This window comes from Peromyscus californicus, unplaced genomic scaffold, assembly GCF_007827085.1.
Source record: "Peromyscus californicus insignis strain IS unplaced genomic scaffold, ASM782708v3 Scaffold_4__1_contigs__length_199733344, whole genome shotgun sequence".
Lineage (NCBI taxonomy): Eukaryota > Metazoa > Chordata > Mammalia > Rodentia > Cricetidae > Peromyscus > Peromyscus californicus.
The window spans coordinates 14609682-14626137 of record NW_026294562.1 but is presented as its reverse complement, the minus strand read 5'-3'; the positions used below and the strand labels follow the sequence as shown (position 1 = coordinate 14626137).

At 45.6% G+C, this 16456-nt stretch overlaps 1 protein-coding gene across 4 annotated transcripts in view; it reads right to left on the bottom strand.

Annotated features, from left to right (window-relative positions):
* Stn1 (STN1 subunit of CST complex) overlaps positions 1-14567 on the bottom strand; it is a 40441-nt gene extending 25874 nt beyond the window's left edge. The window contains exons 1-4 of one of the 4 annotated variants that reach the window (XM_052763453.1): positions 14259-14567; positions 13655-13845; positions 5159-5254; positions 532-600 (exon numbers count right to left, since the gene is read on the bottom strand). In XM_052763453.1, the coding sequence (XP_052619413.1) occupies positions 532-600; positions 5159-5254; positions 13655-13787 (298 nt within the window). In that variant the 5' untranslated portion in view covers positions 13788-13845; positions 14259-14567. Of the gene's footprint in view, positions 1-531; positions 601-2928; positions 3066-5158; positions 5255-13654; positions 13846-14258 lie in introns of those variants that run through there. The other 3 variants (XM_052763452.1, XM_052763454.1, XM_052763455.1) reach the window with 3 other exon arrangements.
* Positions 14568-16456: the final 1889 nt, after the last annotated feature.

The following is a 16456-nucleotide window of genomic DNA, read 5'->3' as shown; positions in this document are numbered from 1 at the left end:
GGATTCTTGCTTGTTTGAACATGATAGTTTTTAGAAAATCTGCATCATGACAGCAGAGACATTAGTGGAAACCTTGTCGGAGGAACAATCTTCAAAATCTTTGGTCAAGGATTCTGACCTGATGGTCCATTAGGCTACAATATCTTGACTTGCAAAATAATAATCGAGGTAAAATTTGTAGTGTAGAAATTTCCAGGAATCCTTTCTCATTTTCTATGCTTAGGAGAAAGTTATGAGCAAACAGGTAGGAGAGAAGCCCTTCCCTACTATGACATCAGGTTCTAGAGCAGCAGAGCTTTGGGTGCAGTGTGTTAGGGCCACCAAAGCAACCACCAGCCAAAGCTCTGGGGACAGTGTGTCAGGGCCACCAAAGCAACCACCAGCCAAAGCTCTGGAGACGATGTGTCGGGGCCACCAAAGCAACCCAGCATCAGCTTAGTGTGAAAACACTCTGACAGTTGTTTGATGAGCTACCTTGAGCAAAATCCTTTGTTTATCAGAAAATCAAAGGAATGTGGCAAATAGAATTACCTGGCGAAGACTCAGGATTGCTCCCCTTTTTCCAGCAGGTGCAGTTGACAACCCCAGTGGCATCATCCACTGAAAGAGAAGCATCAATGGGTAGGTGAGAGACTTGGGCACGCTGACCAACACTCAGTCAGACTGAAAGAGGGCAGTTTCAACAGCCTAGTGGAGCAACTCCCTTCAAAAACTCTCCCTCTGAGTGGATGGGGGCGGGGCAGAGGGGAGGCAGGAGTGGGAAGTGGGGGGGGCGGGGAGTGGAGGGTGAGGGGTGGGGAGGGGTGAGGAATGAGACGAGGGAGGGGAAAGTGCTGTTGGGATGTAAAATAAATGAAAACATTTAGTTAATAAAAAGAAAAAACAAAACAAAACAAAAACAACTCTCCCTGTCTTCAGAAGCAACCTTTCACTACACACCAGTATGAACTGCTTACCTGTAAGCATGTAACACATGAGGCCAATGGACACTTTCAACATTTCCCTCACCCTACCTCAATGGTAGTGATGAGTCTTATCTGGTCTGGTAACAGTGCATCCTCAGGAAGTTATGTGCGAAAGAACCTCAGTGAGTGCCCACATCCATAACCTGCCTCTCTTCTCTCTCTCTAACAAGAAAGGACTGGTGCTCTGTGGTCAGAGGAACTGGCACTCTGGGCTCAGCCTTCCGCCACCTCCACTTTCACTAGCTTGCTCATTGCCCAAGCAAAGTGGTCCGCATCACCTGGCTCAGGGGCTTCTCTGTGGAAAGGATTCTGCCCAGTCCTCCCCTCTGCAGGTCAATCACAGCTCGTCACAGAACCCAGCTTTAGTTTTACAACAGAAAAGAACTATACCCTGGCCATAAAAAATAGAACTGGTCTGGCTTATTTTATTTATAGTGCCAAAAGGAAAAAAAAAAAAAATCAAACAGTTCCCATGAGACTAGGACTTGTGACTGGAGAGGAACTTGGAGATCTTTGCTGAGGGAAGACAGGATCTTCTTCTCTGCCTGAATTCTGACTCCAAACATAGGTTGCTAAGCACAGAGTAGTGGACCTCATAATTAAAACAAAGCAAAACAAGTAGACTGTTGTAAAGGCCCATGCAATACAGAATATAAGGGGAAATGTTTTACTGTTGGCTTAAATCTCTGTAGACAGAAGATTAAACTGTCCTTTATAGTGAAATAAGTTCATTTTTTAACATAAAATAGGTGAACGACGTGAGACAGGGATATGGTGAGCATCTTTTAGCTCTGGATTTAGAATTGGAGGAAAAAGACTTTCTAAAGCAGAATCTGAAAACTGTAACTCATTAAACAAAGCTTGATACATTTGCTGACCTAAAACCAATAGCAGACAACAACTTTTCCAATACATGTTACTGCTTTAATATATAAAGAGTTACTACGAACTAGTGAGAAAAACACCAAAACCACAGAGAAGCAGCACCAAAGAAAAGGGATGTGCAATGCATGGAAAATGTATAAGTGGCACGTAAATAAATGCCAGCATGCTAAGAAGTCCACTAACTGCCATGGAAAATCAAGTTTAAGTAATTCCTCAACTGCTAGCTTGACAGTTAAAAACACTGATAACCAGGGTGAGGATATGGCTCAGTTGTATAGTACTTGCCTAGCATGCATGAGGCCCTGGGTTCAATCCCCAATACGAAAACAAATAATGAAATATTGATACCCTCATTGGCTAGGAGTGAGGGTATAAGTCAGCAGCTCATTTCTAAACAGCAAGATTGGAAGCATGCATCAGATTTTACGTGCACAGTCCCTTTGACTTGGCAATTACTGCTAGTAAATTATTCGGCAGAGAAAGACATAACAAGTGCACAGATATCTACATCTTGCATAACATTGCTCACTAAAGTAGTGCTTATAACGTTGAAAAGAGGAACATAAATATACACAACATTTGTAAGTGTGTAGCTGGTTAAATAAATTGTAACAACATAGTATATGAGATTAATGGGATATAATGAAGACCTAGGTCCTCACTGTTGAAAGATACGCATGCCTTACAGTAAAACACAAATCCCTATACCTTATAAATCTTACATATATAAAAACTAAATAGTATATTTCAATAGAAATGATTTTAAGACATTAAATGCTAGTAGCAGAATCTTTTGAAGTGTGAGGGAAGACACCTACAATCAATGTGAACATTAACTGTCAGATAAATTTTAAAAACAGAAAGAGACAGGGGCTTACTCTGTAGCAGGCTTGGACTCACTGTGCAGCCCTGGCTGGCCTCCAGCTTGCAGTAATCCTTTGCCTCAGCTGCATGAGTGCCAGGATGACCAGCAGGAGCCACTGCAGCTGGCTGGAAGTGTTTGTTTATATTGGAAGCAAGACTAATAGCAAATGAGTGAACATCTGTTCTAGGGGATGTGAGGCTATCCTGGTCTAACCTGAGCCTCTTGAGAGCCACCTCAGAGCTCCAGTTGCTGCCAGGACTCTGTGTACTGCGGGCACTGCCACCGAACCGACTTCTCTGGCCCTGTCACTTCTCATGCAGCATGGTTCCTGAGGCCTGCTGCTGAGTGCCCTAGAAGAGGAGAGAATCATTACAAAGCCACACCACATCCTTCCTCAGTATGATACCAGGATGAGTCAGTGTGGCCAGAAACACCACAGGACAGGCCTGCCGTGAGTCAGAGGGACAAGAGGAAAGCCGTGCTGGGCCTGTAGACAGCAGGGAGAAAAGCGACTCTCTGCTTCAACTGGCCACACAAGAACTGAGTGCAAAAACCTTTCTGCTCTTAATTACTTCCACATTGCTGTTTTCCTGCAGCCCACAGACATGTCATGCTCTCACGACACCAACTTGGAGGGAAAGGCTTCTTAGGGAAGAGCCAAACATATCTCCTTATATGTTTCCATGGTGGGGAAGTGAGCTAAGTGAAGTCCCTTTATGTCACAAGCCTAAATCAGACCCAATTCTCAGGCCAGAACTGAAATCCCCAACAGTCTTTTATATTTGATCTGAAAAACATCAACTCCAGATGACTGGGGTCAGGGGAGCCCACAGAGAAGGGGATACAGGAGAGAAAAGCCATGTGATCTCTATGCAGACAACAGTGCACACCAGGGCCAGTTACCCATCAAATGGGCTCATAAACCTCTCCCAACAGAACCTCAGAAAGTCAAGTGAGTCATAGCTTTCATAGCCGCAAAATGGAAATACTTGTCTTTCCTATTTCTAAACAAAACGAGGAGAATAATATGAAATGATGAGTGTAAAAAGTGCTTTGTAGCTGAAAGACATGATTATGTCATCTCTGGGACTTGGAGAGCAGCACCGTATTGTACTAAAGACAATGCACTTGCCCACAGCTGGGTATACCATAGGAGCTTAGACCCGCTTGCTGAGCTGTCCTGGAGAAAAACAGGACCAACATCTTTGGTAAAATAAAGCAGAGAGAGTCAGGAGAGGGATGCCTGGCAACATTTAAAATACACACACACGAGGTGGGGGGAGCTTGCCGAGGGGGAGATGTCATCTCAAAGATGTCATCTCAAACATGCTCTTTTCTAAGCACAGGGACACTCGCCTTCAAGGAAACAGGCACATGTTGGAGAGATGCGATGACACTTGATAGTGTCAATCAAACGTTCTTGGACACAAAATTCAACTCCTACTATTTATTCCCCATGTACATCAAGAGAACAGTCCGCAGGAAATGCCACAAAAGGTGATGACATCAATCAGAGCAAAGGTCTGCACCTCAAATCCCGCTCCCTCCAAACATCTATCATGGCCTCTTAGGTCTGAGAATCTCAGTTGTTGAGCTAATGTGAGAATGTAACAAATTAAGATGCTTGCATTGGGGTTAAAGAGATGGCTCAGGAGTTAGGAGCCCTTACTGCTCTCCAGGGGAGCAGAGTTGGGTTCCAGTTCCTAGCACCCATACCTGGTGGCTCACAGCTGCTTATAGCTCCAACTCCGGGGAATCTGACACCCTCTTCTTGCCTCCTGAGGCACCTTGACTCACAAGCACACAACCACGCACACACACACATATACATAATTAAAAATAAAATCTTTTAGAAATAGATACTTAATTAACGCCCCCCCCCACCCCCACCAATCAAGACCTACTATACTAAAGCACACTCTAGCAATTCGTTGGTGTCCAAAAGACAAAGGCTCTGTATTAGTTCAGGCAAGTCTGATAACAGATATTTACATCTTGAGTAACAAAAAGGTTTTTTTTTTTCCTTCTTCTCTGACTGTTCTGGATATAAATCTTTAAAAATGATTTTTACACTCTCCTGAACAGGTCAGTTTTTACATTTACTGGGCCTCTTTTCAAAGGGGGTCTCGGTAAGCACGTCCTGTCCTTGGCCCTGCACAGCTGTGTCACGGGTGTTGGGTGTCTTCTCTGACCACTGGTGACCCAACACCGCAGCATTTCAATTCTTCCACCTCCTCCCTCCCCAGCAGCGGGCACCTCACAGCACCACCAGTATCATTTTTACCTGTGGCCTCATTTACTTCATCCAGACACAGGACTCCAACAGAGCGCTCGGTTTGGTGAGGCCCTAGCTGCTTGCAAACGTGAGGGCCGCTAAAACTTCACCTTTCAGCGGAGTGGGGACTGTCTAGGTAAACTCAGTTTCTGAAGTGATTGCTCTTACCTCCATAGCTGTAGAAAGCATCCCTTTCTCTCACGCTAATGACAGTTCCCATGATATCCACTCGTCTTATGGGATGCCCGTTGTAAAGATATATACCTAAAAACCGAGAAGAAGTTCATATAACACAACTACATTTTCTTGCATTAAATGTCTTTTAGGCATTGGGTGTCACAAGTCAGTGGCATGCTGTGTGCCCAAATTCCAGTCATAAGAGTCAGTCCTAGGCATGTGGCAGGCTCCAAGAAGTTAAGTGGTCTTTTCAAGGAGCAGAAGCAGAAAACTGGACTCTTGAGAGCCTGAACTAGCACAGCAGAGAAAAGCAGGGTCACCCACTAGGGTTGGTTAATTCACTTTCCACTGTGAATAGGAACTGTGCTTCTGTGATCAAAGCCCACAGGGCCGGAGAACAGCTGCCACCCAATGACAGAGCACTGAATTTGAGTGACTATAAAGGAAGCTATGCCTTTTAACATTTTTTTTTAGATTTATTTATTTTACTTTACATGTATGAATGTTTTGCCTGCATGCATGTATGTACACCACATGCATGCATGTTGGATCCCCTGGAACTGGGGTTTGGATGGTTGTAAGCCATCACGTGGGTGCTGGGAATCAAACCAGGGTCCTCTGCAAGAGCAAGTGCTCTTAACCTCTGATCCCTCTCTCCATCTGCATGTTTTTTGTTTTTTGTTTTTTTTTAACCAGAACTTTTCTAAGAAACCAGTCATCATTTCTCTGAACCAGTGAGGAGAAGATACAAACACTGCCCACTGGGGCCAGCTGATCACAGCTCAAGCACTTCTTTTTTTTTTGGTTTTTTGAGACAGGGTTTCTCTGTGTAGCTTTGCGCCTTTCCTGGAACTCACTTTGGAGACCAGGCTGGCCTCGAACTCACAGAGATCCGCCTGGCTCTGCCTCCCGAGTGCTGGGATTAAAGGCGTGCGCCACCACCGCCCGGCTTTTTTTTTTTTTTTTTTTTTTTGGTTTTTCGAGACAGGGTTCAAGCACTTCTTAAAACTGTGTTTGCAGCCGGGCGGTGGTGGCGCACGCCTTTAATCCCAGCACTCGGGAGGCAGAGCCAGGCGGATCTCTGTGAGTTCGAGGCCAGCCTGGACTACCAAGTGAGTTCCAGGAAAGGCGCAAAGCTACACAGAGAGACCCTGTCTCGAAAAACCAAAAAAAAAAAAAAAAACTGTGTTTGCAGAACCCAGGCTATACAGAGGCTGGGAGGCGAGCTTCTGCCAGTGAAGAAACCTGAGAAGAAACGCTGCCACGGACACCCAGCATTTTTTTTTTTTTTTTCCAGACCTAGAAACACAGACCTGGGGGCTTTAGAAGTCACAAGTTCCTAATTGCTGCTTTCATTCCCAGGGCTTCCTGGCTGCTTCAGAGCTCCTTGTGTGGACCTCCGCATGTACCTGTAACATGTGTAGTCTCTTTGCCTTCAACCTCCCATAGCACCTGCGTTCTTTACTTTCAGATGCAAATGACATATATATATATATATATGTTCCTTTTTATTCTATTTTGAAGGTAATACATTATTTTTAAAGAATTTATACTACTACTACTACTACTACTATTATTATTATATTATTTACGCATGTGGATGTGGTGAGGGTACCCACAGAAGAGGGTGTCACATTCCTTGGAGCGGAAGTTAGAGGCAGTGGGCAGTTACCCGACTGGGTGCTGGGAACCAAATCTGGATTCTCTGCAAGAGCAGCAAGCACTCTTAAACACGAAGCCATCACTCTAGCTCCACATACTTGTTTTCAAATAGCCTTTTCCTTTGTAAATAAATATAAGGATTGTAAACAAAGAAGCCCTGATTACTTCAGGCATTTGTGTGAGTGTTATGGCTAAGAGGAGAAAGGTTTCCTGGCAGTCGGGAGCCAAGTAATACCACAAAGTCACAGAGTATAACAAACCTCACACAAGAGATTTATTGGGAGGGAAGAACCCAGGAGGGTGGCTGCCTCTGCTCCTAAGAAAAGCAGCAGAGAACTGAGCAGAAGTGAGCAGAAGGCAGGCTTTATATAGGGTTTTTTGGGGGGTTAGGGTGGGGGGGTGGAGCTTTCCAGGATAGCCTGGGATTGGAGTTATTCTGTGGCCTGATCTTGGGGCAAGCTCAGGGATTGGTGGGATTCTGGCTGATCTTGGGCTTTTTTTCCCCCTGTAGTGCAGGGCCTGGCCACACTCCAGCTTTGAGGGGCGGGGCCTACCCTTTAGCTCCATGAGGGGTTCACAATGGTCACTCTTTGCTCCCATCAAAGCTGGTCAGAACCTCTGGATTTCAATCTGTTAGGAAACAATGGCTTGACCTTTCACACTGACCACTGCTGATGAGCGGTTCTCTGGATTCCCTCGAAGACAGGGTAATGGGATGGGCTGACTGGACAAGCTGCTCCTGAGCCTATCTGCCAGGGGGACACAAGGAAAGTGGGTGTGGCTTGGAGAAAGACGCTTGCAAACTCAGCCCAGAGCTGGTCCTTCCCTCTTTTGTGGGGCCCATGTTGAGCTGATGGATGGGAGACTCTCCTTAGGGCAACCTAGGAGGACAGAAGCTGATGGCAAGGCCCCATGGAGGAAGGAGCCCACTTTTACAGTGTCACCCCTGAATGAGAGCTGCTCCCATTCACAACCATGTGGGCTGACTGGGCATGACATGGATCTACAGTCAACAGCTGAAATATTATGACCTTTAAGCTGGGGATGTTTCCAAAGGCAGTAAGAAGACTAGACTAATGCACAAGCCAGTGTCCCCAGGTCACCAATCCTCATGTGACAAACTATATCTGGCAACAATAAAAAAACTGAATAGGTTTTCATTTGAGAATATACTATACCTCCTTGAAAAAGGATAAACATGGACCTCATAAATGTCTACCTTGGGGACTAACAATGGTTCGCTTTCAAGAGCACTCACTTGAGGTGCACAAAAGTCCTTCTAGTCCGAGGACTCAGCAGAAGAACTCTTGAAGCATTACCGAACAACAGAGGACTACAGAAACAAAGAACAGATGGTTTGAATTGGGGGGCCGGGGCCGGGGGGAACTCTGAGGAAACTGGCTGAGGAAGACATACACTGCTTCAAAACACAGAAGAAACTTCTCAAAAGCATATTAAGACACGAACCACAGACTAAGAAGCCAGGCTTCTACAAGATGGCTTACGACATAAGAAAGGAAGAGAGAACCACTTCCTTCTACCGCAGTGAGCTCTCGTCTGCAGCTCAAGGGCACTGGGTGACTGCTCTGTCCACTGAGAAGAAAAACAACAACAAAGTTCAACAAGCTAAGCAAAGCAAATGATCAAACAGAGAAGCACCAGCTTACCCCAAGCTCTTGTTCCAGCCTTTTCCATGTAGCCCACAGAGGCCTAGGGGATCCGGGGTGTTTGTACTAACTACATCTAGGCGCTCCTGTATGTTCAGACTCCCAAGAAGAGAAAGCCAAGCCGTGAAGGCTTAGAGTGCCAATGTCACTGGCAAATTTGATTCAGATTTTAAGCCACTGTCCATGAATATCCACAACCCCAGGAAGATATTACCTGTTTTCTGTCTTTAAAAAGTACTTTTATGCCGGGCGGTGGTGGCGCACGCCTTTAATCCCAGCACTCGGGAGGCAGAGCCAGGCGGATCTCTGTGAGTTCGAGGCCAGCCTGGACTACCAAGTGAGTTCCAGGAAAGGCGCAAAGCTACACAGAGAAACCCTGTCTCGAAAAACCAAAAAAAAAAAAAAAAAAAAAAAAAGTACTTTTATAAGCCAGTTGGTGGTGGCGCACACCTTTGATCTCAGCACTCGGGAGGCAGAGGCAGATGGATCTCTAAGTTCTGAGGCTGACTTGCTCTATAGAGTCCAGGACAGCTAGGACTACACAGAGAAACCCTGTCTCAATCTACACACCCCTCCCCCCCAAAAAAAGTACTTTTATAAGAGATCCCATCTTAAGACACAAAATCAAAAACATTCAAAGCCAGGCCGGTTAACGTGGTGAGTATCAGGCCAGACAAGGCTACATAGTGGTGAAATCCTGTCTTACAGGGAGGGTATCCTCCACACACAAGCAGTTTTTAATGCATAAAACAAATGAGCAAACAAATAAACCACCCACCTAAATACCTCAACCTTCACATTTCTACCAGCCAAACCCAAAGTTCAGATTTCTGGAGATGGTATTTTACAAGGCAAACCAAATAGTACCCAGTTAGTTTCACCAGCGTAGGGCACTCTCTCCTAGCCTCAAGCTTTGCTGGGATCCTCTGTCCAGTCTGTTATAAAGCTGTTTCTGCGACTCCTTCATCTTTGATAATTAGCTAAAACTCAGGAAGGTGTCATACTTGATTACAGCTTTATAGCAAAGGGCACAAATCAGAGTCAGACAAATAAAGCACAGAGGAAGGTGTGGAGAGTTCAAAGACTCCTCGACACATCCCCTCTGACACAGTACACTTACCTAACCAGGGCAGCTCATGCAAGCCTAAACATCAGGGTTTTAATGGGTTTCACAGTGTGGGCATGATTGACTCACTGGTCATATGAATGACTGACCTCAACCTCCAGGGGATCAGACTGACAATTCATAAGGTTGGTCTCTTGGGTACAGAGAGGTCTATTCTGAAACTAGCAGCCCAGAATACCATGCTTCATTGGCATAAGCAAAGGTATGGCCCCCACCTCCAGTAACAGAGATACTCCTGTACTCAGGAAATTCCCAAGACTGAGGCTATTGGCCAGAACCAAGGGCAAAGGGCAAGCAAATTCACTACTACAGAACACTTGTATTTCCCGTTTTGTGTTGTTGCTGTTGTTAACCTTTGTTATTTTGTTTCAGATATTCTTTGCCATTTAAATATTTCTAAATTTTACGGAGTCACAGGCATCTTGTTTGTTTTAGATTTGGTTTATTTATTTTTATTTTTTGGCCTTGAACCCACATTGATCTGCCTGCTTCTGCAACCTCTCAAATGCTAGGATTAGAGGCAGACATCATCACACCCTTTTGTCCAGTTTTCAGAGCCAATGTCTCAGGTAGACCAGGCTAGCCTTGAATGTAATTGGAATGGACAGCCCTGAACTCTTGATTGTTGTGGAATATTATTTTAAGGTGTGCTACATTTTTTTACTACTGCTTTTGTTAACAATGGAAAGATGTGTTACATTTGCTTGATAAAATTCACCTGTGGTCAGGAGGCTGAGTCAGCAGCTAGCCGACAGGAAGTGGTAGGGAGGAACCACGTGTAGCTAGGGTTCTTAAGTGGTGGCGGAGGGAGCAGAAGGTTGCTTGGTTAGTTGGGGAGACGTGAGCAAGGAGAGGAGGTGAGCTACTTGCTATTCAGCCTCTCAAAGCAAGCAGAATTTCACCTCAACCTTTGAATCCTGAGTTCTACATCGGGATAGAGATCTAGATAAAGTTTCCCTTAGTAGCCTTAAGAGAGCCGGTGCCTGAGGGAACAAAATATCCTCTCACAAGAGAGGATAATGGTTTTCACTGGATTTCTTTTAACACACCGTCATATCCTTTGCCCACGGCAAGAGTTAAACTCCTGGGCCGCCCCTGCTATGTGGTTGCTCACTCACACATCTTTTAAGCAAGGCTGGCATTTAGAGTGAATTAATTTCTTCCCAAGGAGATGAGCTATAAAGAACACCAGCTTCGGCCCTTGTAGCCAAACTGCTGCTGGAAGCTGCAGAGGTGCAACTGCTGATTAGGACAGCAATTGCTTAAAGGGGCAGCCATCGTATTTAATAACGAACAACACTTGATCTTCATGCCTCCACCTCCTGAGTGCTGGATTACAGCTGTGTGTCACACCTGGCTCACAAGTATTCTCTTTATGGTAAACTAAGCTAAGCTCAAACCAAAAACCTAGTGTGGCGTTTCTTACTCTCTTGGAAACCAACAGTATAGTGTAGCTAGTCTTTCTCTGTCCTGCCAGCCAGCTCCCAAATCACGACATGGAGACTTATTGTTAATTATGAAAGCTTGGCCAATAGCTTAGGCTTGTTTCTAACTAGCTCTTATAACTTAAATTAACCTATTTCTATTTATTTACGTGCTGCCACATGGCTCATGGCTTGTTACCTCATCTCCTACATGTCATGCTTCCTCTGCGTCTCCTCCCGACTCCACCCTTCTTCTTCCCAGCATCTTCTGTGCCAGGAAATCCTGCCTAACTATTGACTGTTGAGTTTTTAATTAAACCAATCAGTGACATATCTTCAGAGTGTACAAAAAGATTTTGCCACAATAGCATACTCGAAGGAAAACCATTCTAAAATTATGATGTCTGTTTCATCCATGAGATTTCCTCTTACAAATGAACATCTGAAAGAGTCTCACAAGAGAGGATAATGGTTTTCACTGGATTTCTTTTAACACACCGTCATATCCTTTGCCCACGGCAAGAGTTAAACTCCTGGGCCGTCCCTGCTATGTGGTTGCTCACTCACACATCTTTTAAGCAAGGCTGGCATTTGGAGTGAATTAATTTCTTCCCAAGGAGATGAGCTATAAAGAACACCAGATAATTCTGGAAAACTCTGGAGGAGGCTGGCTGCCTTCCAAGTAGGGGAAAAATCCGCAGACCGAGTTCAACAATGAGTAGGAAGTAAAGGTGTGGTGGAAACAATTCTGTACAAAAGGCTTGTAGAAGGTCATCCAAATACATTCATACATAAAACAAACTGCATAAAACCTCATCTCGTTCAAACTGTGGTTATTTGAGATCTTGACTTTCTTTTTTGACTCAAATCTTGTCATTCAGAAGGTCCTTGATTGGAAAGCTTCACAAAACAGCAAGGACTTTAACCAAACTTCTCACCCAGCACAGTATTAAACTCCTGAAGGACTACCCACAGCCACTCAAAATCTACAGATTTGTTAAACTCTTAGGTATGATAATTATATCTCTCGCAACCAGTACTCTAATTTTAAAAGTTGTGGCTAGGGAGATGGTTTGGTTAGTAAAATGCCTGCTGCACAAGCGCAGTGGCTTAAATTCTGATCACCCACACCCACATCAGAACCTGGCTTGTCTGCATATACCCGCAACTCTGTAGGGAACCAAGCAGAGACGAAAAAAGATCCTTCAAGTTTATTGGCCAGCCAGCCTACCTGAATTGATATGTTCCAGGTTCAGCAAAAGGCCTTGCCTTAAAAAAATAAAGGTGGCTGGACAGTGGTGCTGCATGCCTTTAATCCCAGCACTCCCGGAAGCAATCCGATCTCTGAGTTCAAGGCCAGCCTGGTTTACAGAGCGAGTTCTAGGACAGCCAGGGCTACAGAGAAGAGACCCTGTCTCAAACACCTGCCCCAAAAGGTGGGGGTCGGAGAGATGGCTTAGTGGTTAAGAGCACTGGCTGCTCTTCCAGAGGATGCAGGTTCAATTCCTGGAACCCACATGGTGACTCATAACTACCTCTAACTCCAGTTCCAGGGAATCCCTCTTCTGCTCTCTGAGGGCACTGCACACACATGGTACATAGACAAAACACCAATACACATCAAATTAAAATAAAATTCGTTAAAAATACAATTTAGAAAGCAAAAACTCTAGGCAGACACCTGGAGGTGCACAGGTGACTCCCATGAACATGTACTTATACTACACACAGGCACAAAGTTACATACACAATGCTTTACCCCTCCCGGTGTTTCTCCAGGGCACCTGCTGCAGGAGACGCTGTTGCTGCGCACGGACAAGCCAGATGATGTCCTTCCTCCCAGGAGTTTCCATTATTTTGACTCTGATTAACTCAAATCAAAACCAACCCCCACATTTTATGAAGCGGACACCCAATCTTTGCAGGAAGTAGGTCACATCCCCAGAAAGCTAAGTACTACAGCAAGGCCTAAGCCGGCTTAGTCCAGTGATCTTTCCACTCAAGAGAAGGCCCAAAGAAAAGAATCTAAGTATTTTAAAATATGAAATTCCTTAGCATTTTTAAAATTTTTTTTTAATTCATTTGTACAGTGTTCTGCCTGCATGCCTGCACACCAGAAGAGGGCGCCAGATCTCATTACAGATGGTTGTGAGCCACCATGTGGCTGCTGGGAATCGAACTCAGGACCTCTGGAAGAGCAGCCAGGGCTCTTAACCTCTGAGCCATCTCTCCAGCCCCCTTAGCATATTTTTTAATTGAGAAAAGGTCTTATGTAACCCGAGTTAGATTTGAACCCCTGATCTTCCAACTACGAACTGTTGGGATTACATCTGGTTTGAAGGGAATGGGATCTGGTTTGAAGGGAATGGGGCTCAGTGCAAAGGTTGAGCCCTCAAACTTTATTTAACTTAAAATATTTAGATTATTCTTTAATTTGCACAGAAATGAACTCCTTCCAGGGTTGAGGCTTGATAATTTTAAAAGCTTTCAGACAGTTTCCTGATGCAGCAAGGCTCTTCCTGAAGCCTTAAGGCCCCAGCTTTCTGTATCTTTGGGGAAAATGTGCGGGTAGGGGGCAGCACAGGGCACTCAGTGGCGGGCCACATACCTGATATTTGGTGGGACTCCTTCATCTCCAGGATATCCTTGATGTAGAGTTTTGCAAAGGCTAGAAACACAGGATCCAAACCCCAAAAGAGGGACGGGATCTCCTCTTCCCTTGGACTGGATTCACACTGCATCAAGAGGCTGTGTCGCGGCACCCGCTAACTCGGAGAAGCTCGCTTCAGAGCCAAGGCTCTATAAGAGACATAAAAATAAGTTTTCAGGGTGTTTAATATGGGTGAGGGTCATCCAGAAGTCTTAGGAGGGTAAAACAGGGCTTCAGGATTCCGTCAAGCTCTATGCGTTGCAGGTGGAAAAAGAGGCCTTGTGTGAGGCTCCTTCCCACGAAATACCAACTCAGAACCAGTTTAAAACCAGTTTCTTTCCAGACAGTGTCTCGGGTAGTCCAGGCTGGCCTTAATCTAGCTTAATGTAGTTGAGGGTGATCTTGAACTATTGCTCTTCCAGCCTCCTCCTCCAGTACTGGGATTACAGGCATGTACAGACACGCCTGGTTTATGCAGCGCTGGGGATTGAATGCAGGGCTTCGTGCACGCTAGGCAAGTGCCCTCTACCCGTGAGCTACAACCCAGAGCCTAAGCACTCACTCTTCATTTTGGGGATAACCATCCACACAGGCGTACCCCAAAAAGAGCTCTAACAAATGAGTCCGGAGAACAATGGCGCCCCTGTGGCTGTGGGTTTTGGGCCCTGGAGGTGAGTCTATCCACGATTCGACCTTTCACCTTCCGGGAAGAGCGGAGGAAAGGAAAAAGAAACAAAATCTGAGCAGTTTGCAGCCCTTCCCGGAGCAGGAGGAGTTAGCTAAGATTGCTGCTACAGTTCCGGTAGCGAGGAGGAGGGAGCATACTCCAGCCGGCGCATTTCCTTCCCGCCACCAGCGCCTAGCTACCACTAGCCCCTCCCGCCGAGGCCACGCCCCGATGTCCTCCGCACAGACCACGCCCGCCACCGCGCAAAGGCTCCGCCCACGCAGTGTTTCTAGTCGGAGCCCAGCGTAAGCTGTGCTGCGGCCGAGGCGCCTGTCACAAGGCTAATCCCGGAGATCCCGGAATTCCTGCAGCTCAGATCCCGCCTTCCACATCACATTTGTCACTCCGATTCCTTCAGACAGTTCCAAAAAATTGGGACGGGATCAAACTTTAATTTTTTTTTATTAGAGCAGGGGGGTTGTCCTGACTTATTAAACCAACAAACAGCAAAATTAAGCAGTGGAGTATTTTACTTGTTTCTTCACAGCTAGTAAATGATTCACTGACACACCGTAGGGATGCTGCGGTCTCGCTTGCAGATGTTATGATTTAAACTGGAGACCAGAGTGAGTGTGAGGTCTTGTCTCTAACGGAATCCATTCCTGTAAGACCAGAACACGGTTTGTCTCCTTTCCCCTTCCTTAAGGTACAGTCCGGGATGTTGTACATTTAAGAACTCTTGAGAGTCTGGCGTTTTTGCAAACCATGACCATCTTGATGGAGCCCTGTCCACAGTGGTTCTGCTCTAAATAAAGAAGCTGTGTTACCACAACGCAGGAAATAGAGTTCTTCCTAACTCATGGGGACTCTGACAGGACAGGGGGAGGGCAAGCTACTCACTCCAGCGGCAAAAGAGGCAGGTGGCCAAAGAGATCATTGCTAAACTATCAGAGAAGGAACTTCAAGGGCTAGAATGGAAACTGTGTGTCATTAGAACCAGGGCATCCAATTACCTGCCTAGCCACAGAAGGAGCAGAAAAACACAGTATCTCCCAGAGTCTGTGGCACTAAACAGCTGGGTCTGTGGAGTTTAAGATCTACTTAAGTCAAAACGCTCTCTAATAAAGAGGCTCTCCTCAAGGAAACCCAGCGGGTAGGACTGATGCTTCTTCCAGTTTACCTGTCAGGTAGAGACAGACAGGTTGGGTGACATTCTCCAGACTGCACACATCTGCTCTAGGGTGGAACCCAAGGAGAAAAGGACTCTTAGATGTACTCAGGACCTGAGGTGTTTTCAGGAATGACTCTTAGGGATAGAGTGCCCGGTAAGAGCTGTTGGGTGAGGACTTGGGGAGGGCCACACCCATTGGTATAAGTAGAAGCAGATTCCCTGATGTCATCTTTTACAGTGATGGGAGCATTCCTTGGAGGGGAATGGGCCTCTTGATCTGAGCCCCAAACCGTGGGAGTGAGTGGCAATGAAACTGAAGGTGAGATACACAGTAGGACTTCCGAACCACATTGAGGGATTTTAGGGGAGCTTCATAAAGATCTCATCCTATCTCTGGAGATCCCAGGCTCCCCAGGCTTGCCTGGATGCTCCTGAAATCATCAACCTCGGAGGGCCCCAGCACAGCACCCCACAACACTCAGACATTTTAAAAGTCAATGCTAGGAACCCTTTCTTTTGACATCTTGGTGCGAAATAACTTGAGTTTTATAGACTTTTTTTTTGAAAGATCATATTCTCTTCTGCAAGTTAAGATTCTAGCAAATTCTGGAAAATAGTGAGCTTGAACAGTATGTCTCAAAAAACCTCAAAAAGCTCAAATTAGCCTGCTTCCATTGTGATTCTCAGCTTTACAAGTAGAACAGGGTTTCCTCTACTTGCCAATGGTTTTCTCTTTGAAGTTTGTAATCCATCAAGATGTTCTTCTTGATCAAACCCTAATCAGGCTCCACTGAGCTCTCTTCTCAACTAGGCCTCAACCTTGGCCCGTCAGGGTCTAAACAAACACTTGCGTGGCTTACCACAGCTCAAGGCCACATTCTAGTACCCAGTTTCTCTTAAAATGCCTGAGAAAAATCCAGAC